The 27,620-nt window shown below is 41.2% G+C and overlaps 1 protein-coding gene across 3 annotated transcripts in view; it reads right to left on the bottom strand.

Annotated features, from left to right (window-relative positions):
- SLC4A4 (solute carrier family 4 member 4) overlaps window positions 1-27,620 on the bottom strand; it is a 309,463-nt gene that overhangs the window by 101,720 nt on the left and 180,123 nt on the right. For 2 of the 3 annotated variants that reach the window (XM_088448350.1, XM_088448351.1), the window contains exons 4-6: window positions 21,120-21,255; window positions 8,291-8,451; window positions 5,635-5,814 (exon numbers count right to left, since the gene is read on the bottom strand). In XM_088448350.1, coding sequence (XP_088304476.1) covers window positions 5,635-5,814; window positions 8,291-8,451; window positions 21,120-21,255 — 477 coding nt within the window. Of the gene's footprint in view, window positions 1-1,726; window positions 1,769-5,634; window positions 5,815-8,290; window positions 8,452-21,119; window positions 21,256-27,620 lie in introns of all 3 variants that reach the window. The other variant, XM_088448352.1, reaches the window with a different exon arrangement.

Genomic DNA, 27,620 nt, shown 5'->3' with positions numbered 1-27,620 from the left:
AATCATGGTTATACATTTATTTCTAGTATATTATAATGGGAATTGTACTCTTTCCAACACTTGGGGGCTGATGCATAGTTGAACACAAATCTGTTTGCATAGTGCATCTTTTCTTGTGTTTGCACCGCACATGCTCCACAACCATGCTTACACAACTAGGGGTAATGCAGAGCCGTACATATCTTAGGCTTATCTCCACTTGTGACTATAGAGGCTTTCCTAACTGGGCTGGAAGGGGATGTTCTCACATAGGCAAAGTTCAGAGAGGGTGTGTTGGAATTTCGGCTATGCAGAGTTGGGTGTTACGTGTAGATTCAATGGTTTCGAGATGGATCTCTTGTACCTAGGGGTAAATTTACTAAAGGTCGATTTGGCATTTTGAGTGATTTGAGGTGCGATTTTCATTCGATTTGGAATTGATTTTGGTTTTGAGTATTTACTAAAGGCCAAATTGCATGTAAAATCAGACTTCAAATCGACTTTGGACTCAAATCGGCCTCAAATCGACCATTGGGAAAACATTGGTAGTTTTACTTAGCCCAACACACAAAACCCTTATTTACTATCATTCGATTTGAAATCGTCCTCTAAATCGGACTTCAAATGACTCTTCAAATCCCCAATACAATAAACCTGCTTCATGCTTTTGATTTGAGCATGAGCAAGTCAGATACACACAGATATATGCAGACATCAGTGTGATGCCTGCATGTATCTCACTGTAAAAAGCTATTAAACAGTTAAATTAAGAAAAAAAATGACGTGAGGTCCCCCCTTTAATCAGAACCAGCTCCGGACTTTGCCAACCCAGTTCTGGTTGACCAAGTACAGGGAAAAAATGACGTAGGATCTCCCTGTACTCAATAGTGGGAGCCGCAGGGTTACTAAACTTTATCCTGCCGCTTTAGTAACTTTAGTAACCCTGCAGTCCTTAATGCCCCGCATGCTGGTACTTGTGGTTCTCCAAGTACCAGCATGCGGGGGAGGCTTGCTGGGACCTGCAGTTCTACTGGAAAGACAATGTTTTAATTTTACACCACACTGTCACAATCAACCCACCACCCACCGCCCAGGGGAGGCGGGGATAGCCCCGGGCTATCAGCCCAGGCTAGTGGTGCCCTGGCGAGGGAGACTCCAACTCCCCAGGGACCCCTTGCCTGGGCTGACTAACGGTCAGGGCTGATGCTGCGGCTGGGGGGCCCGGTGATAGGGCTCACCTGGGTGTGGCATCAGTCCCCCGTTAGAAAGGGTCCAGGGCTGGTTCTGGATCTTACAGGGGAACCCTACGCAAATTTTTCCCTGTAAATCCAGAACCAGCCCTGCTTCCCATAGCCCAGTGCTGGTTGTACTAAGTACAGGGAGACCCTACGTCAATTTTTCCCTGTACTTAGTCAACCAGAACTGGGTTGGCAAAGTCCGAGGCTGGTTCTGATTAAGGGGGGGGCCTCACGTTTTTATTTTTAACATTTTAACTCTTTACTCTTATCGACCTGCAAATCGACCAATAGTAAATTTACAACTTAGTATTGGACTGGTGCAAGTGCACATTTATAATGACAACTATGAATAAAAGTATATTTATGGGCGATCCTGCCATGAGTGTGTGCACACAATGCGGGCGACTTGCATGGAACTCTGCATCATCCTGTTGGAGAGTCTCAGGTTGCCGATCCCTGCTGTATGACAGCACAAAAATGGGAAAGACTTGAAGCACCATGCTATTCACCTGAAAGGAATGAGTTTTTCATCAAGCCTTCCTCTCTCCCACCTGTAGGGATCACATTACAGCATTGTAAAGAAAAAGTAGAAAAACTACAATGAATACATATAGTATGATGTTTTAATGGAAAGATTAAAAACTGACTGCTGGGAAAAATGTAACTTATTATCAAAAAAGGATCTTTAATAGAACTCATTGAAAAATTACTTTCTATTTTACTTCGTCCCCCTATATTTATGGGCTGTAGTATTAAAAGCTATAATCAAGCAATTAATAATGCAACCAATCGTGTAGCCTGTGTTTACTATACACACTGTGAGGCTGATTCTGGGTTGGGAGCAAAGCAAGAAGAGCAAGTAACTTTGCACCATTGTAAAAGCATGTTGCACTGCAGGTGGTAGATTTAAAATATGCAGAGATATTTGTATTTGGGAGGGGCATGTATAAACGCGAATATAAATTGTAGTGTAAAAGAGGCTGTCCAGCATTTGTGGGCTGCATGCAAAAGCATCCAGTATGTCCCCTGCATGCAAAAAAAAAATGTATTTGCACCCTTTGCTTTGCAACATGGTCTGTGCATATACAAAGTTACCGGCTTTTTTTTATATTCTCCAACTCAGAATCAGCCCTGTGAATCCAGTTACAGTTCAGCACTGCAAAAACCTCTTGATGTTTAATTGACTTATTTAAGGTGGGTAAAGACAACGCTATTGGCCCGATTTGTCGTTTCTGGGCAAACTGGAACGACAAATCAGGCATATTGTTAAGTGTGTATCCCCAATTTCTGCGCTCCTGTGGTCTGGGTTGGCTGTGCTGCACGGTCAATCAGAAGATATCGTGCACGATGCCATGATGCCGAGTGCAGCACCTTAACCGCGCCGCCGCACCCTGCATTGTTGAAGTGTGTATGTATTTGCCGATGAAGGGTCAGGTCGCCCGTCGGATCGACTGGCTAAACATCGTTCTAATGTGTAGCCGGCTTAAGGGTACATTTAAAAAAAGCAGCAAAACAGAAAGCCTCTGGTGCCGAGTTCCTACTTGTGCACCTATTTTGCAGGAATGTCTGTTTTTATGTGAAGTGCAAGGATTTGCAGACTAAGCTAGGTACACACCTGCAGATGAAACAAATGCTGTGACCCGACAGATCGATTATTGGATCAGCGTGCACCTGTACACACTGAGCAATTTTTACATCAGTGTGTGATGCCTTCAACAGGATCAGGAGGTCGGGGAAAGAGATTGTCAAGCAGGACATCAAATCCCAACATCCTAATCCGACCAATACAGGAGCAGCCATTTGAAGCCGCTTATTGACTATTGCTCCTGCATACACACTATACAATTATCGGTCCCATCACACAATTGTCGGCTGATCGGCCTGTGAATTGAATAGTGCATACCCAGCTTAAGATGTTGGAATCAGCAGGGGTGCGATATTTAGCATGTTCTATTTAAAGGCGATAGTAGGATAAGAGGCACTGCTAGCTTATCGTAGAGCAAATGTTTCCATTAACGGAGCCATTCGCTATTTGGTATGGGCCACAGAGCATTATTCTCACCGCAAAAGGATTTATTTATTTTTTTGGTCACACATCCTATGAGATGGTGCAAACCAGACAACAGCCTATAGTTTGTACCTTCCAGTTTATACTGGAAAATATGTTTTAGTCATTTCATTTCAATGCAGCAAGCATTGAAACATATGATAGTGATATCTGTAATAAAGTTCTGACATCCCTTCACTCTAGGCTCTCCATCTTTATGCCAATGTTATTAATAGGGCAGACACATATTTTTATCCAGAAATGTGCCAACTGTACTTTATAATCATGACTAATTCAGGGTACAGACTGAGGCTAAACCATGCAGTATTTAAGAGTATAAATGGAAAATGGATATGAATGAAGATGGTTGTCCTATACAGTAAGCTGTAGTGACGTCTTTGCTGTTACAATTATTTCTACCTGGACCACAATCCAGTGAATGCAGATACAGACAGATTTTCTGCAGGTGGTCTTCTATAACAGAATGTGAGAGTGCACCTTGCTATGCAAGAGGCAGACAACCAGGCAATATACAACTCTGCACACTGATATTTCATGGCACATAAATGCACTTTATTGGTACTTAAAGAGTAACTAGTCCTTCTGAATATGAAATAATTGTGAGGGGTGAGGTCACGTTTGTGAATACACGTGAAGGCAGTAATGTTGGAGTCATGGACTGATGTGAATGAATAAACATTCTCCAACTTTATTGCACTGCGTAACATGTTCTGCAATGTAAAAAAATGGATACTAATAATCCATGAAGAACAGCATGCTGACTAATGATGCACTGTGCTGCCATGGAAAATAATGTAATTAAAGCCTGAGAACTGAGTAAACCCAATGTACAGTACAATGTGCATGGTGCTATATATAGCTTTATAGCATCTCTGTATGTAGCGTTGTGCCTGTCTGTTGCTGCACCTTTCACAAGTGACCTCTAGGGCAAATACTCTGTAGTTAGTAAAGACACCAATTTGATAAAATAAAATATAAACATATAATGTTATAGTCTGACATTGCTAGGAGACGTTTGTTTGGCTATGGATTAACAGACAGACAGTAAAAAGGTCGACAGTGTCTAGACAGACACCAGATGTTAGACAGTCAATAGGTCAACTGGGACGAAAGGTCCACACACCAAATGTTGACCGTATAAATGGCTGACCAGGTCAAAAGGGCAACCCAAATATGGTCGACACAAATATGGTTGACACATTATTTTTTTTCTAGCCCTAATCTTTACCCTAACCCTCCCCTTGGTGCCTAACCCTAACCCTCCCTCCTGGTGCCTAACCCTAACCCTCCGGTAAGAACCTAACCTTAAACAACAAAAAATAATAATAATGTGTCACCATTTTTTTGTGTTGACCTTTTGACCCTGTCGACCATTTGTACCTGTCAACCTTCTTGCATGTTTACGTTTTGTCCCTGTCGACCTTTTGTCCCAGTCGACCTATTGACTGTCTAACATCTGTTGGCAATCTAGACATTGTCAATCTTTTTTACTGTCTATCTATAGTCCGTAATCCGTTTGTTTTAAAGTGGTCTTGTCATATATGCATAAAATAACATTGGTGACTTTAAAAAAAAAAATTAAATATAACTACAAATGAGTTTTTGTACAATTACTGTAAGTGCCAGATGTTAAATAAAGATGTGCCACTTGTTTGCAGATCTAACAGAGACAGTGCTAGCAGCACTTTGGAGGCACCTCCCCTGTGAGCTTCTCAATAGGATAAAGGGAAAACTCACAGGGGAGGGGTCTTGACAATGCCATTAATAATTTTTAAAAAGACTCTTCCGACAGGAGAGAGGGTCTCCTGCTTGTACTTTTAGAAATAGGACCAAGTAATTTGGGTTAAATATTTTCTAATTTAACATATCTCATCTAATTTGACCTAGAACTTAAAACTGAAATTACAGGTATACTGAAGTCAACTTAAGCTTCCAATGTGGCAGGTCTGCTCGAAGAAATATAAGAGCATAAATCAATTCCTAACTATAACTATGCTATATATATTTTGGGGTCACTATTGCTACTGTTGTTCACACTGTCATTAGTGTAACTGTTGCGTTTTCCTTCATAACTCTGATGAGCCCAAAAAGTCAGTTCCATCAGTGAAATGTTAATACAACTGCGTAATGAGAATGTTCTTTGCACACAATACACTCTGCCCATGTTTATCCTGAATATTCATACATACGTTGTCATTCACAATGCAAACATGAGATGTATGGCATGAATCAAGTGCTAATATAAGCGGGTGGTGGGTATTTTACACTGACATAACTTTATGCTATCTAGTAGATGTGGATGAAACAGGGAAAGGAAACAGGCACAGCAATAACTGGTTTCTACATTACCATTATCAGGGCTGGTAAACATCCTACTTGCACTGGAGACTGTTTTCCCTATGTCAGCCAAGGAGCGCAGGTTGGACTTCTTTGTCTGGTGCCGATGTTTCCTGAGCAGCGTGTAGGTCACCTTTTCCTTCATCTCTGGCTTCAGCAGTCCTGTCTCAATCTGGTTATCAAGGATTTTCTCTATATTAGAAATAATATGGTTGAAAATTAGATGAGAAAATTTCATTTCTAAGAATATCAATAATGTTAGATTTTATTTCAGTTTTTTATTAGTGATGGGCATGGGTAAGAATCCTTGAAGTGGGTGGTGCAAACACTAATCAGCAGACAAAGTACTGGTATGCTGTACAGAATCTAGTGAGAACAGCAAGAAAACCAGTATTTAGACCCAACAAGAAAAGCGTTCTATGTTCCCTACTTAAAGTTTCCAACTCGTCTAATTCATAAGTGATACAGATGATCTACAAAGATTCTGTAACTGGCTAATTAGAACCAAGTGAGGGGATTACCTCCATCCTAAAGGGTAGATTTAGTATACCATGGTTTTTCTAAGGCAGCTTTTGACCAATAGTTTTAAAACGCCAACCAGCCTTGTTTAGCATTTATTTCTGTTGCCATTTTCAATCCATCAGTCAAAGCCGCCAATGATCGGCAAAACTGCTTGTTAGTAAATATACCCCTGCATCTCAGCAACTAGCTGGTTCTACTCAGCCAGCCCCAGAATCTGTGTAAAGGGTTATAATGTGCAAATTTAGGTATGGTGTTTAAGTAATATAAGTAATATAAATTAGTTGTAGACTAGTTAATAAGCTAATTGCTCTTTTACTTTCTCTTCAGAGTTTGATTTTCAAAGTCTAATAATTACTTTCTGAAACATTTCAGGCCTGTATTCCACAACAACATAAAACAATGGGCTCTGCGAAACTATAGTAGAGTAATACAACGATTGCTACTCCTAGCAAGATGTAATCGTTGTACAGTATCATAGTTGATGACATACTGACTCAGAACATCAATATGCACAAATTATGTGTAACGTCTGCACTGATTCTAAACACACAACAGTCCAGTTAGTGTTCATTATGTAGGATATCATGTAGCATTAAACCGTATTAGTGACTATTATTATTATTGGTACAGAGTACACGTCAGAGCAGTGTTAAATTGCATACAGTACTTATTTCCTGCCTGCTCCTACAAGCTATTTTTTTTCAAATATATGATATTTTCCTCATTTTAATTAGGAATCTAAGTTCTAGGTTACTGAAGATTGATGTGTCATATTCACCTGTTGTATACATTTCTATTAGAGGCGAATGTGATGGCTGTTATAGAATATCAAGTTTTATTCATATATTAAATATATGCAGTTTAAACTAAACATACACGGAGTGACTAAATAGTTATGACCACCAGGTGATTCTATGCAAAGTAGCTATTTTGCATATAATGCTGAAGTAGGATGTCTGAATCTGTATAAGAATGTAAAGGTGAAGGTAAGCAAAGACCAGGGGCGTATCTATAATGAATGCAGGGTGTGCGGGGAACACTGGCCCCTGGGTCCAGGGGGGCCCCGCAACGCACACCATTCACCCATAATATTACTTACCTCTCCGGAGTCCCATGTCGGCGCGGGGGTCCGGTGCTGTAAAACGACTGGAAAATGGCCGCGGTGGCCATTTTCCTGTCGTTTGTGCATGCGCATTACAGGGAAAATGACGCCGCGGCCATTTTCCCGGTGACGTGTGCAGACACTATAGACTCTGGGCACACTCTAGTGCCCAGAGTCTATAACTTCGTGCTGGCCGCGCACAGCTCAGTGCACTGCCGGCCGCCGGGCGGAGAGGAGGGGGCCTGTGTCGGAGAGTGCACATGGGCCCCCTCCTCTCTAGAAACGCCCCTGGCAAAGACTCATTAAATAATCACTCATATCACTCATTAAATAATAGGTAACCAACAGGATATGATGGACTTTGAACATGAACTGACTGTTGGCACTCTCAGCAGCGGTGCGAGAATTAGTAAAACAGCTGCACTGCGGAATTGTCAAGGCCAGCCCTTATTAAAGTGTGCACAGATTGGACCAGAAGACAAAAAACTGGATCTGAGTGCAAGGCCTGTGGTCATAAATGGCTAATGGATGATTGAGCAGAATGAAGAGTGGACAGACTTGTCCCACACCACAGGTGGACAACAGTGCATCAAATTACGGATAATCTGAATCAGGAACCAAGGCCTCTCAATAAACAGTACACTGCACATTATATAGTAGGAACTACAGCAGCAGAAGGCCTGTCCGCCCTGTCCGTACGCCTTTGCCATCTGCTGCAAACAGGGGGAAACACCTTCAATTTGCTCAGGAACACTGGAATTGGACAGCAGTAAGTGATTCAAAATGGGTCACGTGGCTTATCGAATCACATTTTCAATTGCACAATGCAGATGAGGATATGGAGACAACAGCACAAAAGCATGGCTCCTTATTGCATCGTTACCACTCATCAGGCTGGCGGAGGCAATGTTATGGAGATACAGTATATCCGTATTAAGGGCAAAAGGTGGCCCAACAAAGTACTCAGTGTATTTTGGTGCTTAAAAATGTTCCTTATGTGAGTAATGTAGTGAGTATAATTAGAAGTCAACCATGAATACTCACCAACTACTTGTGGGAGTGAATTGGCTTCTAGGTCAAGTAGTATTGTCCCTTTTTCAATACATGTACGCAGTTCAAACAAGCTGTGCAAGGACAGTGTGGCAACATGGGGCTTACTCCACCTTTCTCCGCCCTGCTCCACCTTCTCTTCAAACTTTATCCATCTAAAATGTAAAAGGTTACATTACTATTGTTTTGTTTAAGGTTTTGTTAAGTGCACAAGATAAATGGAGAAGATAGTTTCAAATTATGAATAGAAGGTGAAACTTGTTCTTAATTATGCAAAACAAGTTATAAAGTTGTCCCAGTTTCAACTGGATCCTGCTTTAATTGACAAAGTGTAAGATACAGCAGAGTAAAAATGTGTCCATGAAAGCATTTGTGACATGTATTCTCTAATGGTCGGATTATTTATGTTTTTCCTGAAAGTGAAAGTAAATTAATGGTTGTCAAAAGGTAAAAAAAATATGGCGACAGAAGTTTAGGAGTACAGTTAGTATAGACAGATACACTGCCCTTGTGCTTAGCAATAAAAGTACTGATCCTTTCTAATGTAATATACCCTGCAAACACTGCTACTGGATGGATGGGACGAGCAAAGTAAAAGGAATTGTAACTTAGGGCACGTACGGTAGGTAGCAAAAATGACATATATGGCACTGATGGGCTGTCTCTTTTCTGCTTAGCCATAGATTATGCGTTTGTGAGCACATTTAAGTAACAGAGTTGGTTCTGATGCCTTAGAGAGGTTTTTGTAGCTTAATTGAGGGGATGCGGTTAAGATCCCGACAACCGGGATGCCATCTGCCGTAACCTCAGAATCTTAAAATTTGCTACCTTAATCTGATACTTAATACAAATACTTTTGCAGGAAAAACAAAACTGGAATCTATCTAATTGGTACTCGTCATGGTGCATCTTAGCTGTGCTGGCATCTCGTGCCAAATGAAGCAAAAAAGGAAAGGTCTATGAGGACACATCTGTATAGCCGAGGCTCTTTCTATTGCTGCCAAGGGAAAGTATCTACCAAAGCAACAGACAGTAGTGACCTGACTAAAGCATTGTCATCAAAAGGAGGTTTTAAAATCCAATCATGTGATAAACTATGTCTTGAATTAGTCTTCAGTTTAATGATTACTTTTGCAGAAATGGGTACAACATGAGGAGAAGGAAAACACATGTAACTAGTTGCAGAACAGTGCAAAGGTTAAACCACTTCTCATTATACAACCACAATGTCATACCAATTAACCTTATAACTGGCATTCTTTAAGAAATGGGCACACTTTTACAGGCTCAAGAGCTGCACCTTTCTCAGAAAGAATGAAATAAAAAGAAAATGTAAATGTTCCAATAAAAGTGGGTGCTTGGGCTACAGTGAGATAAAAAAGCACATTTTATTTGCTTTATGCATCTAGCTTAAACCAGTTTGATAATCCAATTGCAAACCAAACAAAAATGTAAGATCATCTTCAATTTTAAAAGCGTGAAGGTCAAAAAAGCAGATTCAATTTGTCTACATTGTCACTTTCTATTCATAAGTGGGGATGTAGTTGGGATCCCAGTGATCGGAATGCCGGCGGTCACAATCCCAACCGCTGGCATCCCGAGGGTAAGTATTAGGCTTGGGGTTAGGCACTAGGGAGAGGGTTAGTGTTGGCTGTGGGGGGAGGGTTAGGCTGCAGGGGGGAGGGCTAGGCTTAGGCTGCCGGAAAGGTGGGTTAGAGGTGGTTAGGGGATAGGGTAGGAGTACTTATTTGTAGGCATCGGGATTCTGACTGTCGGGATGCAGCTGTCTGTATTTTGACTGCCAGAATCCCAACTGCCGGAATCCCGTATCCAATCCCAGGAGTGCAGTAATGTTTTCTTTAAACTACTCCTTATAGCAGTGGTTCCCAACCACGGTCCTCAAGGCACACTAACAGTCCAGGTTTTAGGGATAGCCATACTTGAGCACAAGTGACTTAATTAGTACCTCAGTTATATTGATTTAACCATCTGTGCACAATCATGGATATCACTAAAACCAGGACTGTTAGTGTGCCTTGAGGACCGAGGTTGGGAATCACTGCCTTATAGTTATACATGACACTTGCCAGATTTCCGTTTTTTCCCAGAGACAGCTCCATGTTTAAAGAAATACTAACTGTTAAAGCCCCTAGGTAACAATTCATCAAATGGTATCATGTACAGTACAGAGAATTTTTAATAGCTATGAGACTGCAAGCCAATAAAACAAAATCTGGTTCAAGATATTTCACAAAAAAAGGCACGATTGAGAAGCACCATTCCTTTAAGCAATGCACATTAAATTGGCAGAATTAGTAAAGCCAAACAGATCAGTCATTTTAGATTAATTACTTAACTCACTATATACAGCCTTTTTAAAAGTTTTAAAGTGCAGCATTGATTTATTTACTCTTTAAAACTGAACAGATGTGAATTGCACATGCTTTATTGCAAATTAAGTCATTTGGTATGTACCTGAACTGTCATGCTGCATATGTATTATTAGCAGGGCCGGAGTTACCATTAGGCAGCTTTAGGCGGCTGCCTAGGGGCGCCGGCCACTGGAGGGCGCCGCTGAGTGCACAACATAAAAGAAGAATGTCTCTTTCAGTCATGGCTGGGTCTACTGATGACCAAGACTGACGCAGGTGTGTGTTAATGAGTGCAAACAGGCTAAAGCTGGCCACACATCTAAAGATTATCTGTCCAACCAGGCAACTAGTTTATTGGTTGGAATGAAAATCTGGTAAGGTATGAAAGCAAATGACAATCAGCAATTTGCTCTCAAATGTTGGAAAAAGGACAAAAACTGTTGTTTGAACAAATTATTTAGATCAGACATTTAACAAACTTGTGTGACGACCATTTTCTGGTATTTAGGAGCAAATTGCTGATCATCATTTACTCCCATACGTTACCAGATTTTCATTCCAACCAATCAACTAGTTGGCTGGTTGAACAGATAATCTTTAAATGATCAGTTATGGCGGTTTATCTTTGGCCAGCTTTAGTGTGTGAGAGTGTGTGGGGGTGGGGGTGGTTTACTGAGTGCTGACAGGGTGAGTGTGTTTGGGGGAGCGGAGGTTGATGGGTGATGACATACATTGGGGCACAGATGTGTGGCATAAATATATATTGGGGCATGGATGTGTAGCAAAATGTATTGGGGGCACAGCTGTATGGCATATAAACAATTTGGGGCACCTGTGTGGCATATGTATTGAAGGCATTGATGTATGGCATATTATGAATTGGGGGCAGTGTTATGAGGCACAGTATGATTTTGGGGCTCTGCTGTGTGACATATTAGTTGGGGAATTTCTATATAGTATATTATGAATTTGGGACACTGCTGTGTGGCACATTAGTTGGGGCATTTCTATATAGTATATTAAGAATTTGGGACACTGCTGTGTGACATATTAGTTGGGGCATTTCTATATAGTATATTATGAATTTGGGACACTGCTGTGTGGCATATTAGTTGGGGCATTTCTATATAGTATATTAAGAATTTGGGACACTGCTGTGTGGCACATTAGTTGGGGCATTTCTATGCAGTATATTATGAATCTGGGACACTGCTGTGTGGCATATTATAAATTGGTGTCACTAATGTGTGGCATAGTATTAGAGGGAGCAGGGTCGGTAGATGAAATGTTGCCTAGGGCGCCCAGACACCTTGCAACAGCCCTGATTATCAGGTTGAACTGGAATTCAAATGCATACTTACCTGCTTTGCCTACCTTGCTTCTAGGTGATGTGAAGGCAAGGTAGGAAACAAAAAGGTGGGCAGAGCATGAAGACATTACTCATCACATCTAGTGGGCAAAGTAAGTGCATCCTCCACCACTAAATACGTCAGTAACCACTGAATGGCAGGGGTGTAACAAAATGATTCATGTCATGCCCCAGCCCTCCGTGTGGCAAATAAGGACTATGCAGGAGGATTGCCTGCTTTGTTGGCACATCCCAGGAGAGTAGGCAATTATGCTCTGTTGTATTAAAATTTCCATAGACCTGGAAAAACATTGCTATGTTTAAAAAATTTAAATGTTAAAGGATAAAAGTATAACAAATCTCAAATTCTGCTGTGACGTGCAGATTATAGGGTCACAATTTGGCATAAATAACATGAATCCATAGATTTCTGGGTTACCCCCCACACCTCTGGAAGAGCAGGTATTCCTCCCGCCCACTTCCTAGTGAAGTGGGCAGAATGGAGAGAATCTTACCGGGAATCCATGGTCTGTGAAGAGGATGATGATGATCGAGTTATTTGGTCCAGCTCCTATTCAAATATGTGCTATTTTTGGCATTTTGCCATGAGAGGGTGGGGCCTGATGGCAAAAATAGTCTGGCCCTTCCTCCCTGCATCTCCTATCCGGGTTTCTCCCAGACAAAAAACCTCCAAATTAGGTAAGTATGATTTATCCTCTCTGGAAGAAGTGAAGTTACTAAAGTAGGCAAGTATGGGAATGATCCTGCCTTGTGTCAATGTTTGTAGCTGCTGGTGGTAGTGTCATAATGTTGAGGAAAGATTCCTGGTACACATTAGGACCATTAATTCTAATTGAGCATTGTTTAGATGTCACAGCCTATCTGAGTATTGCTGTTTACCATGTGCATCCCTTTATGGCATCTTCTAATGCAGCGGTTACCAATCTGTGTGCCGCAACTCCCTGGGGTGCCACAGCGCTGTCACTGGGTTACTGTGGATGGTGGCCTAATGGCGTGGGTGGGGTAGGGATTGAAGCATGTAGGAGTGTGCTGGAGCTGTCAGCAATATGCAACAGGCAGAGAGGCTGCCTGTTGCTGAATGGGGTCCTGGCTGATCTAAGGAGCTGAATGGCGCTGATGATAATCGCTAGTAAAGGTAAGCAATGGGAGGGGGTCTGCAAAGAGAACTAGAAGGGTCTGCAAAGAGAGATAGAGAGTGTTGGGTTTGTGAGCAGAGCTGAGGGGATGGGTGGGCGGGCATATAATGCTGAGTGCCACATAGTGTGCTATAGGGAGGGGGCCGCATAGGGAACTATAGGGGGAGAAGGGCTGCAATGAAAGACACTTGGAGGGGGCTGCAAAGCTAGGCACTTGGAGGGGGCTGCAAAGGGAGACACTTGGAGGGGAATGCAAAGGGATAGACATAGAGAGGGCTGCAGAGAAATAGACTTGGAGGGAGCTGCAAAGGGAAAGACAATGAGGGGTCAAAGGGAGAGATGCAATGGAAGGGAGATGGAGGGGGCAATAGGAGAGAGATGGAGGGGGCAATAGGAGAGAGACGGAGGGGGCAATAGGAGAGAGACGGAGGGGGCAATAGGAGAGAGACGGAGGGGGCAATAGGAGAGAGACGGAGGGGGCAGTGGGCAAGAATAGCCCAGTTTTTCTCTTTCTTTTTTCTCTTTCTTTATAAATACTTATTAGTTTATTTTGACCCAACTACTTAAAAAACAGGATTGCTCGATAATTATTTTGGTTTAGGGGTGCATTGAAAAAGTATGGAGACCCTAAGGGTGCTTTGTACTGAGAAAGTTTGGGAAACACTGTTTTAAGGACTACTTCCAGCAGTATAACACATAATGTCACATACCACATATCTTCTCAAGCTGGTTCCACGAACATGACATGAATATGAGTGCAGTGTACTTCAATCACTTCCATGACTACTACATGTCAATCCATTACAGCACTTTTAGAATGTGGTGGAACTTCATGCAAAGCTGGATTAAGTCTTTGGGGGGCCTGGGGAACTTAAGACTGGGGGGCTCTAGAGAACATTTGGGACACAGGGATCGAGTCCTCGTTTGCAAGCCTTGGGCACAAACACGAAATGGGGGAATGGCCACACATCATGTCCCCATTACATTTCACGCTGGGGGCATGCTTCTCGATTCCCTTAATGTTGGGCTGCCCTCCCTACCTTGCATCCCGATAATTACAATCCTGAAAGGGGAACAATACTTATTGTTCCCCTGTCCTATTTAACCCCTAACTTTAACCCTCCTTTCCTGCGCCCTGATACTAACCCTCCCTACCCCACAACCTAACCTCCTGATAAGTGCCTAAACCTAACCCTTCCCCCTTAGTGCCTAAACCTAACCCTAACCCTCCCCCCTTAGTGCCTAACCCTAATCTCCCCCCGGTGATGCCTAACCCTAACCCCTCCTGTTTGGAGCCTAACCCGAACCTCCCCCCTCCCAGAGAGAACCCTAAATCCCCCCGGGGCACCTAAACCTAACAGCACGGCTAACACCTACCCAGCCCTACTATACTTACATTCAGGATGCTGGCAGTCAGGATTCCGGCATCGGCATGTCCAGCCATGTCGGGATTCCGTCATCGGTCTTCCCACTCTGATCCGAATTACGGCGCCGGGATCCCAGCAGACGGTATCCCCGGTGTCGGTACATTAACCGCATCTCCTGTCACACACATATATGCATAGATACTGTCACACACAGTCACACACACACATATATATATATATATATATATATATATATATATATATATACAGTAACATACACATACAGATGTGTCCTCACTTGTCTTTGCTGCAGTCAAACCAAACAGCCCCTCTCGGCGTGCATGGTCACGTGAGACTCTGCTACCACCGGATGACTCAATGTGATGCAACTAGGATGCACAGGAGATTAATTTTATATGCAACACTTATATATCTGTGTGTGACTGAGTCTGTCAATCAGCATGGGAAGTGCTACGATGCAACATCCACAGCTTTTTTCCATACCAGGATACATTCACAAACTCACTTGCACTTCTACGCGATATCGCGTCTTTCTCACGCCAGGCATATTGCACTGCATGGCGTATTGAGGCTAGATGAGCACAGACACATCTATATAAATACAGTAACACACTTATTCAAATATATATATATATACAGATAGACAATAGAGTGTCCTCCCTCCTACTTACCCTACACTCTGATACACTGTCTACAGCTGCACCTCCCATCCTCTATCTCATTCATGCTGCGGGCCTTGACTTCACACAGTGCCATGTAGCCCCACCCACCTGCTCAGACTCCACCTCCACCATCCTTTGACTTTTCAATTTTTATATATCGCAGTTACTCTGCTGCACTGAAGTTGCAATCAAAGGCTGAGGGGCCTCCTGAGAGTGGGAGGCCCCCAAAGAGAGGGGGGCCCAAGGGCACTTGATCCCTGTGCCCCCCACCCCCTTTAATCCAGCTCTGATTGTATGTGCAGCAGACAAATTTGCTGCTTGATGGTTAATTGGCTTCCTAAAACAACAACAAAATTAACCCTAGTGTCTATATGTTTCCATGCACATGTGGTAGGGAAAATAGATTGTAAGCTCCTCTGAGGCAGGGACTGATGTGAATGGCCAAATATTCTCTATAAAGTGCTGTGTAATATGTGCACGCTAAATAATGGTAGTAATAAATGGTAGTAATAAAAATAAATGGTAGTAATAATAATAATAATGTCATTATGGATATGGAATATTTTTAGCACCTTGCTCATTCCAAGCCACAAATAATTCAGTCTACCCTGGAAAAAAAGGGCAACATTGGTCAGAACTGAATATTTCAGGATTGCAATATTCGTGAATTAGTTTGAAGCAGGTCCATAACTAGGGGTTTGCGACCTGTACTGCCACACATGGTACAGGGCAATGGAAGTTGGCACCATTGCTGCCCCACGGACCCTGCATGTGTCTTGCAGGGTGCCTGGAACAGCAGTCTTTAAAGATGCCCAGAACATCCTTAGGATACTCTGGACAGTGATGTCTCATGCTCAGGGGGCGGAGTCAGCACAGAGCGCACTACCGCCCTGTTACGGCACTGATTTGACGTGTAGGGCAAAACAGGCAACTGATCTGACGGATTAAGAAATCATAGACTGTAGGGTATATATATATATATATATATATATATACACACAGCGTCTCCTTAGGAACCAGGAAAGTCCCAGACCGAAAGAAAGAGGCGGCACTCCATTGGTGTAGAAAATTCTTATAATTTTAAGATGACGACATATACACAAAAAATGTCAGCGTTTCAAAGTCTCCAAAGGGCTTTTTCTTCAGGACTTGTGCATTAAAGTGCACAGTTTGTATATGAGTGCCAAACCACACGTTTTTCTATAATATATATATATATATATATATATATATATACACACACACACACACACATATATATATATATATATATATACATATATATATTTGAAAGTTCAGCGCTATATAGAGCACAGACAATGGACTATTGAGCAATGGAGGAAGGCGGTAGAGTCGTAAGAGTGATCTCATGTTCTGTACAAACGACACTAATGTTGCCAACCTAAATAACTCTACAAAACCACATAACTTTTCACTGTTGGAAAAAGGACTTTGGGTTGTAAAGTCATTTGGTTCATTTTTAAGTCATGGTTTAGGTGCCATCACTTATTGATATCTTCACCCAATGTTTTAGAATTTCTTTCACAATGAGAAGGTTGTCCTCCATGATACCTATGCTACCCAGTGGTTTTATGACACTAAAGCTGGTTACACACTGGCAGATATATTGGCTGATCAATTGATCGGCCAATGTATCTGGTGCCCGTTGGCCAGTGTGTACCAGCGATATATATGTCTGTGTATGACGTAGTCCACAGGCATATCGCGCCAGCTGTGCTGCACAGTTGATGGACAGATATATTTGCAGATATATCTGTCCATCGGGAAGTGTGCTGATCGCCTGTACACATGCAATGGCAGCCGTGGGGGAGAGGGTCGCTGTGCGCCCACCTGCCAGTGGGACCCGTGGCTGCCTGGAGGATTATGATCGTTCAGTGTATATGAACAACCATCATCCAGATCACTCGATCACACCACCTTAATGTTATCCATGTTTTTTTATCAGTCAACAGATCTGAAAACAATGAAGCATCTATGGGATGTTCTGGAATGACACTTGAGGCAGGCGTTAATTGTGAGAATTTCTTGCAGAAGAAAGGTGCATTCACAATGCACAATTCCAAAACGTATATACAGTACAGTAGGTCATACTGTCTGCATGCATTGGCCCTGTGCTCTATTAAGCGTATAATTAGGTTTAAAAAAAATTATGTTTGTTTTAGTGTCATTTAGATTTATCTGTATTTGTAATTTGGTCTGAAAATTCTGTAAATAGTAGCACTCACAACACACAAAATACTGTCCACTAATAAGGTATTTAATTTTTTTCCACCTTTCACAATGAATTCTAATAACCACCAAGCCTAATGCGTCTCTGTATATCAATTTGCGGCTCTTTAAACATTCAAGTCAGGTCTAGGGGCCTGATTCAGACCCACTCGCGAGCGGCTGTCCGCTCGCAAGTGGGTCGATGTTGTGCCCTGCGCATGCGCACGACGGCGGAAGCTCCGTCGTGCGCATGCGCCAGACGCGACGAGCGAAGGACTTTCCTTCGCTCGTTGTGTCTGATCAAAGGGGGCGTGCTGTCGATGTTGCTTGACAGCACGCCCGCTTTGGTGGGCGTGCCGGGGGCGTGCCTCCCTGACGGGGGCGTTCCCAAGGGAACGCCTACCGTCAGAAGCCGGCCCCACTGACATCACTAGTGATGTCAGTGGGAGTGATTTTGGCTCTGATAGAGCCAAAATCACTCCGGGCCTTGCGGTTGAAAACCTCAACCGCAGGCTCCGGCTCGCAGTGGCGATGGTCGCGATGGTCAAGACCATCGCGGCCATCAAACTGCACGCTCGTATAGGCTGTGGGTGGTGACCCACAGCTATACGAGCGTCCAGGAGGACGCTCCATAATTATGGAGGGCGGCCCTCATTCAGAGCGTGCGCTCTGCTCAGAGCGTACGGCTCTGAATGAGGGCCTAGATTTTGTCAAATTGATTCCGAGTCAAGATTGAGTAGAATTCGGAACTTATTGAAAATTATTTAAATAATTGATATAAATGATGAGTACAATGTTTTTTAAAAAATGCTGAACTACAATTTCTGTTTAACTCAAAATGTAACATTAAGTGAGTAGGACAGTACAGTATCTAATGTCTTGCAATTTTTTTATTTAACTCTTGAAGAGTTCCCTGGACCCCATTCTCATCTCTCCACTAATACAAGCATGGGTTCCAATCAATAGATCTACAGTAAAAAGGTCGACAATGTCTAGACACCAAATGGTAGACAGTCAAAAGGTAGACAGGGGCAAAAGGTCAACAGATACAAAAGTTCAACACATAAAAGGTCGACATGAATGAAGATAGACGTGTACAAAAGGTCGACAGGGTCAAAAGATCGACATTTAAATGGTTGACACAAAAATGGTTGACACTGGTTTTTTGGGGTTTTTTTTAGGGTTAGTCACTTACAAGAAGATTGGGGTTAGATACTAGGAGGGACGGCTATGGGGAGACACTTAAAGGTGCGTATACACGGTATGAACGATAACGATATCAATCATATCTTTCATATCGAGCAGTTTTCGGACACCGACTACCTGCGATGCGCGGGCATGTATGGTGGATATCGACCATAGCCCGTGCATGCAGGCCAACCTGGTCGATATTGACCAGATTACTGGGTCGTTATAGTCGTTGGTAGGTACATGGTGTGCTAGATGATCAATATCGATTGTCCAGCACACCCGGGAGATCGAACAACGATATTAGCATTGTTGATCGTCCCGTGTGTACCCACCATTACTGGAGGACTAGGGTTAGGCACAAGGAGGAACGGTTAAGGTTAGGAACCAGGAGGGAGAGTTAGGGTGAAGATTAGGGTTAGAAAAAACAAAACATTAGTCAACCTTTTTTGAGTCCACCATTTCAAAGTCGACCTTTTAACCCTGTCAACAGTTTGTACCTGTCTATCTTCATCCATGTCAAAGTTTTGTTTGTTAACCTATTGTCCCTGTCTACCTATTGACTGTCTACCATTTGGTGTCTATCTTTTTACTGTAGATCTTTTATACCAAACCCTACAATCACCTACCACTAACTCCACACACATTACACCTGCTACCTATGACCAGAGATGAATATTTAAGCCTCACTACAGTACATTTCCCCACCAATAATAACACATAGCACAGACACCTTTCACTTTTGTGTTTCACTTTCTGGGAGCTTTCCAAAATGGTTCCTCAGACACTTATCTGCCCCTCCCCCTCATCTCTTTTATGTCTTTGTAATTTCTGACCTCTGGGTGCCCTTGGACTTGTGTCACAGCTTGTGTACATGAGTCCACTAGAAATTGTTGCTACTGTACACCATTGTGTTCTATTGCTGTACCAGTGAAATTCCAGTAGGAATCCATGATACTGTATGTGTGCAATAAGGTAAAACTACATTGCACACTGGAATACAGTACTATAGGTTAGAATTCTATAGGAAATATCAACCTTTTAACAGCTACCTGAGACAGAAGAGTAAATGTAATCACCTACGAGTTTTCAGCAATTTAGCTGCTAGATTTAAAGCGCCATCAATTTAATATGCATAAACTACCAGGTTTTGAATTTTCATTTATTGCTATTTTAAATCTAAAGCTTCATCACTGATATGTCAACAGTGCCTGCAACTCGCAGCCTATTACATTTGCTCCAGAGTGTATACTTCCTTGTAAGTTAAGTAGAGGATAGATGGTGGTAATAATAATGATTCTTCTCACAAGCATGACATGCAGATTTAACAATAAAAATAACAGAAATCAATCAAAAAACATTCTTAAAACGATAAAACTTTCACTGAAATTATCTATAACACAAAGGGGGAAATGTATCAAGTGTCTAATTGTCATTTATCTAGCACAATCTTTGAAATGGCAGTTAGATGCTGATAGGTTGATTTGGACAACTGATTTACTTTATCTGTCTCCAAGGCTTGATAAATCTCCCCCAAAGTCTTAATTTGCCCAGTGCAGTTAAAACATCCACTCCACTCAGCGAAAGCTATGAGGTCTTAGGCTTGGAATGTGATTAGTAATGAAATAACGGCTCTTTACACTTCAACTACAAGAGAGGTCTGAAGTGCAATGAATCCTATTTGGCTGTCCAAAGTGTTGCAAATAATTTCCAGACAAAATTACATTTCAGAAAGCAATGGCAGCGAAGACCCACCTAACTATGATATCAATGAAACAATAATTATATTGATATAGTTATTATGTGCACATAAACTACATGCTGCAAACTGATACTATGTCATTGGCACACATGCCGCTCAAACAACAAAATCACCCAAGCTGCCACACACAGACCATAACTCATATATTCAATATGTGTAGAAGCAGGTTTTTTTGTTTTATTATTCTGTAATAATTCTGTGAATCCAAATATGACAGATTATTCTGCATAAAAAGACCAATTTCTCTGCATTCATTGCTAGATAAATGAGTAAGTCCATGTCATATACTCTTTATTTTTAGGAGAAGACTTCCTTGAAATTCTTCCTTACAGAGTAACAGACTGGTGAAGTCCTCACTAAACAGACCATCTATCTATCTATCTATCTATCTATCTATCTATCTATCTATCTATCTATCACTAATTTACACTGACTGACAGAATGTGCATTTATCATACAACAAATATATATGTCACTAACTTACACTGGCTGCCAGATTGAACATTTATCATACAAACCTCAAGTACATAATGATATGAGAGGGCGCACAGCTATACAACATAATATATACATGGTAATATAGATGTAATGATCCTATTCATTTTCCAAAAACACATACTTTAGAGAAAAAAATACATGTAACATTTGATATCATATATCAGTCAGTAGCCATCACTACATATGGCTTTATCTGCATATTTAGTAATGAAATCTCACCTGGCTGTTTCCTGCCACTCCATTTCTTGTCCATCAACAGATAATAGTTCATCAAGCTCGGTGAAGAGCTGCGGGGGAGCTGGGCTGTCATCTTCTTCACCCAAGATGAAGCGGATACGTTCAGCCGCCGGTGAGACTGTAGAGGTGAAGATACTTCGATTAATGGCCTGACTGATAATAAACGACGTACGGCTCTGCAACCGCTGTGTATCCCTAGAGGAATTTAGCGTGTTCTCCATATTTTCTAGATTAGTAGACATAATTTTCTATGAACAGACAACAGAGAAGTCTGGACTTGCTGTTTACACAGCTTGAGTTATCAGTGTAAATCTGAACTACAAAAATATTCTCAGTACCTACTTTACCACCCTAATAAGCTAAGGTAAGCAAACTTAATATTTATATAGCAGGAAACCAGTTTTAACCAAACCAGCTTGGGCAATAGGACTGGGTAGGAGCATCTATCTACACGTTCTCCACCCACCCACCTAAAAAGTGGCACTTTCATTGGCCTGATGGTTTAGGCACTTATTACCAATGTGGCAATGTTTAACAAGAGACAGTGTGCTCTTTACATGAAGACCAGCGTAGAATACATTGTTAAGCATCATTGCTCCTGCAAAACAGCTTAGGGTCAATTTCTGCACAGCTGGTGACAGGCACACTTTTTCTTTTAAGCTGATATATTGAAAAAGTCAGAACTTTCTTTAAAAAAAAAAAAAAACAATGTATTTATACATATTAACTTTGCAGACTGTCAGAGTGCTTTTTTAATCTTTTCTAAAGGTTAATTGAGGAAATATATTTAGAGTCAGCTTCAGTTGTGACTTGCCAATCTACATGGAGTCAGTAACATAGTTTTCCAACCCTCATGCCTAAACTGCTAGAATTACAGCTCATAATTTGCACTATTAAATGATCCTACAAGTTCTTCCCTTGGCTAATGACCTGTATCTTACATTGTAGAAGAATGGTGGCTCAGTACAGACATCATAGACCTGACATAGCCAGTTACTTTATCTCAGCAAGACACACAAAGTCCAATATTAAACCATTTATTATGAACAGTCATTGGGAACAAACAAAATTAGGTTAAGCCTAAACTTTCACGCAAACACAGCATTTTCAAGAACACAAATTATAGAAATTCCCAAAAATCATATACTGTACTACTAAAAAAAAAATATAACTTAATACTCAACTTCAACAGCTACACAAAGCTCTATTGTAACAATTAGATGAAGTGCTGATGGATGCTTGTTACTGATACTGTATAACTATCTGATCAATAACAGCAAAATTTAAATAACTAATACATTTTATAGCAATGTAACTCACAGCAAAGATGTCCTCGGTGCTGAAAAATACATGAGAACATATAGCCTCATCCTTCTGCATTATAATCTAGTTTAGTTATCAAACTGCAATACTTAACTTGAAAAAAAATAAATGTGGATAAGAACAAAGGACAAAAATAGAAATAAATCTTTAGTAAAAATCCATTTTATGTTTCTCCTGTTACATGTGTGATCTGGTTTCATTGTTTTATGGCACCTGCATTTACCAACCCAATGAAAAAAGTACACTAAAAGGCAAAATATAATTTTTGTTTTCTTTTCTGCATTTTTAAAATTTCATTTATGACCAACGCGCTGACATTTTAAGATGTTTACAACCAGTCACAAAAAATTTCATTGGTAACGTGTGACTTTACACATTCCATCCCTGTATATGGCCTGGTTTTATAGCGATGCACAAGACAGTGCCGAATTATTCCTGTGAAATTAGATTAAATGAGTCTAACCAATAAAGATAGCACCAAGAACTTGTTGAAGATAATGCTGTACTTCCAAGGTTGCTCAAACCAGTTCTTAGATTTAGGGTACAGCTACCAGATGTCTATGTGAGGTTATGTCCTGTCTAGGGTGCAACTAAGCCTTCATATCTGTGATTTTATACTTTATAAAGAAAGAAGACAGATCTGATCTACTAAAATCTGTTCTCATAGTACTACAGTATATGTAATGTCAACTGCATAGTACTATTTCCATTTTGCTGTATGCTGGATATACTGTAATTCTCAGAATATTTCTTTCTGTAAGAATATTTGTATCATATCTTGAGAGTATTATATAGTCACCACAGGCAGTAATATGTTGGTCATGTGGGTAGCACAGGTGGTGTAATGGTTAGCATTACTGTCTCACAGCACTGAGGTTGTGGGTTTGATTCCCAATACGGCCCTAACTGTATGGAGTTTGTATATTCTTCCTGTGCTTGCGTGGGATTCATCCCACACTCCAAAAATATTCTGGTAGGCAGGGGTTAAAGTGGACCAGAACGGGGGTGAACTGCGTTTCGTTACTTCTATTTGGAGATGGAAGCAGTTCTGCCTCCTCCGACCCGCCGCAGGGAGGCTCCATTTGCCGTGTGCCCGCTGAGATATTTTTACCAATGGGCGCCCGGCTCCTTCCCTGCAGCGTATCACTCCTGAGCTCCGGCTTCATGCTTCCGGCAGTGTGCACTATGGGAGAGGCGTCATGATGTCATGACGTCTTTCCCATAGTTCCGAGGAGCAGCTAGGCGGACCGGACGGCAGCGGACACAGGAGCGAACGTTTTTGTCTGTTTTGCAAATGAATAGGGCGAAAATCGGGAGCGCGCAATGTGAAAGTACGCGATAACTTCACCTCAAAACAGGCGAATGAGGCGACAACATCGCACTTATCGTGGATCTTGGCTTTTCGCCGCTAATTGAATCCGCATCTAAGTGGCTGTGATTTCTGATCAATGTTCATGTGTTTCATTTATTTTTTTACATTTTAAATTAAATACAATATAATTTTACCACAATCTTCTGTTCAGATTTGAGTTATTCCAGTAGTTGCTAGCTTACACAAGCACAGTTAATACATTTTACCCATTCGTTTTTTAAAGGCTTGCACACCTTTTATAATTTAACAGCAGCCGTGCAAGACAACAACTATGTTTAAGCACCAGTAACAAAACTCCTTTTTTTCTAACGTCACATGCGTTAAGTATAAGTTAAAATGTTGCAATCAGCCTGTACCCCCCTAAAATCTAGAATTAGGGGGTGCATAAAAATGCCTGTCAGTTTTTTGGGGGTAATTTTAAGCCACTGTTAAAAAAAAAAAAAGTGGTAACACTGTTAAAAAAACACTGTTTAAAACACCTGCCCTATCCATACAGCACCCCCATATACCTGCACCACATCTTTAAACCCATTATTCTGCACTTTGCAGAATTTCACCCCAAAAATGGCATGTCATAATAGGCCATATTAAGCTAATTAAAAACTACTAAGTGCCGGTCTCGGCTCGGGTGGGACTCGGATCCCCATGTTCGGAGCAATTTGGATTCCACAGAATCGCTCATGTCTAGTGAGAATGCTCCATGGCAATAAGTTGCAATACATTTTCACCACCTCATGAGCAGGTGAGAAGTTGTGCAAATTCCCTATTTTTGGCTAAAAATGTTGGGACTTTGTTTAGAACCACTGGGACACCCTCCTTAATGACTAATTAGGCAAAAATATATTTTTTAATTAGCTTAATTTGGCCAATAATGACATGAGGTGAAAAAGTACAAAGTGCAGGAAAAAGGGTTAATGTGGGACAGGCATATGTTGTGTACGGGATGCCGGTGCTCAGCATCCTGATGCCCCGACTGGGTCACAATGCCCACACCTACCGGTAAGTAGGCTATCCCTAACCCTACCCCTAAACCTAACCCTCCCCCTCCCCGCAGCCTAACCCTAACCCTCCCTCTAGTCTGGGTGTCAGCAGTCGGAATGCTGGCGCCAGGAGTCTCACTGGTGTCGGGACCGCCGCCAACCGCCGGGATCATAACTACAACCCATATGCTGATGCTATATGAGTGGAACAGGCGTTTTTAAGATTGCAGGTGGGTGTTAGAGGAGTATTTTTAAATTTTTTTCAGTGTCTTTAAATGACACAAATATGTACTTATAGGCATTTCTGTGCACCCCCAATTTAAATAGAACATTTATTTTGAAAAAAAAAAACACTTGAATTTGATCATTATTCCACTGTTTTAGAAAAAGACATATAGTAGCCATTTGATGCAATTAAAGAACCCCAAATACTTTTATTAGAGTCACTAATACACTTCTATATTGTTATCCTATATCACATTGACTTTTTTCAGGGTACAGGCAGATTTCCCCATTTTCACCTGCACTACCTCTGCAAAAAATTATCGTGCGAATTTCGCGCTGCGTCCTTGAATAGCGTGCAAAAAATTACCACATTATCGCAGCTAATTGAATTCCCCCTTAGTGTTCATCTTCCTCTATAATTTTCAACATGCTCAATAATGACACTGTAGATTTCAATATCTGGTATCACGGACATGTTGGGACCCCACATGATGCAATCCCAGGCCTATTGCCCAATATCAGATGTCACATTTTCTATGCAATGTGGCTTTAAAGGGTTTGAGAGTAAAGGGCATGGCCGAAAAAATTGTCATTTCTTTTGTGTAAAAATTATTATTATTTTTTCTACCAGATTTATATAAAAAAATCCGGTAACTTTATTTTAGGGGAACAGAAACCAAAGGGTCATATAACCTAAACAGTGTTATTATCCCAGTAGCTAGCCATACCAAAGACACACTATTTATCATAAAAACATATAATAGAATAAAAAAACAAAAAATATTTTGTGTCAGTCTAACAAAATACAGATTATGAGGTCTGTATTCAAGTAGTTAGCTCAGCCTATCAATATAATGTACAGTGATTTAAACCAAGGCGGAAAGTAGTTAACTATACTCTCAGGCAAAGCTTTAAGGCAATTCATTAATTATGATTGGTCATCTACAACGTGGTATTCTCCAGTTACATCGACAGCATGTACTCAGAAAAGAACTACACTGAACATAATTTTCAGAATATGGACAAATACAGAGGGTTGTTTTACACAGAGACTGCAAAATGCTAATAGTCCTACAAGCTCAGAAAAGTCAGGATTAGGAATAGATTCATCAAATGCTAAGAATTTAGCTAATCCTAAATCTTGGTAAAAGCCTCAAATATTTGACTGAAACCTTTAAAAACTCCTGAATTTGGTGTATACTAGTAAGAACGCAGAACTCAAAGAGCAACTTTATTAAAAGTTTCTCCTGTTATTTACCTTCAGTAACGACTATTGCACAGATTGTGTATGTATACAAAATGAGTGAACAAAATAGATCATTGCACAATTTTGCAAATATATTTTCAAATCTAAATATGTCTCAATATACTAGCTCTGACTGTATGGATATAAACACAGAATGTATACAAGTTACCTGTAAGGCATATTTTTTTTTACAAAAGTCAAAAGCCTGTACAGTATGCACCTCACTGTAACAGCAAAGGCTTTATGGAAACACAGTGCATAAATTCATTAAGGAATTTTTGGGTCACAGGTCTTCTATACCTGAGTGTACCACGTGTACTTTACTACTTTTTCTGTAAGTTAATGAGCCATTTATAGGCTGGATATGGGCAAGTAACAGAACACAACATTCACATTCACTGACAAATAAATACACACGGTATAAGGAATGGAGACTGCAGTGTTATTCTAAAAGCTAAAACTGGCTTTTCTCCAGCAGGATTTTGCACTTCTCCATATGTAGTAAAGAAAAAAGTATGGAGAAATAAGATTTCTGCTTTTCTTTGCTGCGGTCAGATACCTGCAGCCTCCATAGCTAGCAATGATGGCTATGCAGATGTGGTATTCCGCTTCTCTCATCTTGGGGGAGATGTACTAAGCTCTGGAAAGTAATAAATTGGAAAGTGATAAACTACCAGCCAATCAGCTCCTAACTGTCATGTTACAGGCTGTTTGAAAAATGACAGTTAGGAGCTGATTGATTGGTAGTTTATCACTCTAAAATGTATAAATTTCCAGAGTTTAGTAAATCTGCCCCCTTATGTTTAGAGACCACCATTATGTCTACTCACAATGGAGAAATCAGGGAAGGAACAGTTCTCTTCCTGCTGTCCCTCGCAATGCAGCGTTTCCATGTGTCCCTCAGAACCCGTTCTGCGAGTGCGTGGGCAGGCACATACATCCTGGGCTAAAAACATACAGTATGCTGCTGTCACATAGCAAAAAAGAGCCCAGTGCAGGCCAGTTTTCTCCTCTCAGTGACAGGTCTTTGGGGTCTATTCAGCAAGCAAAATTTTACTTAAATCATGCGGAAATTAACGTTTCCGCAAGATTTAAGTATCCCAGCTATGCAGGAACAGGTTAACGGAGTAGATAAGTCAAATTATCTTCTCCGTTAATACCATACTTGCCTACTTTTGAAAAAGCATGTCAGGGAGATTGTGAAATGATCAGATCAAATGAACCTGCAGTAAGATCTGGAGGCGCGATGTATGACCCCACGGGAGCGCGCACTGGCCGATAGCATGCCCACACATGGTATGATATAGCAGCGATATCATACCAATCCGTCGGATCGG

Source organism: Taudactylus pleione, unplaced genomic scaffold, assembly GCF_031769625.1.
Source record: "Taudactylus pleione unplaced genomic scaffold, aTauple2 ptg000454l, whole genome shotgun sequence".
NCBI classification, from domain to species: domain Eukaryota; kingdom Metazoa; phylum Chordata; class Amphibia; order Anura; family Myobatrachidae; genus Taudactylus; species Taudactylus pleione.
Note: the sequence above shows the minus strand (reverse complement) of the source record. Positions and strands in the feature narration are given on the sequence as shown.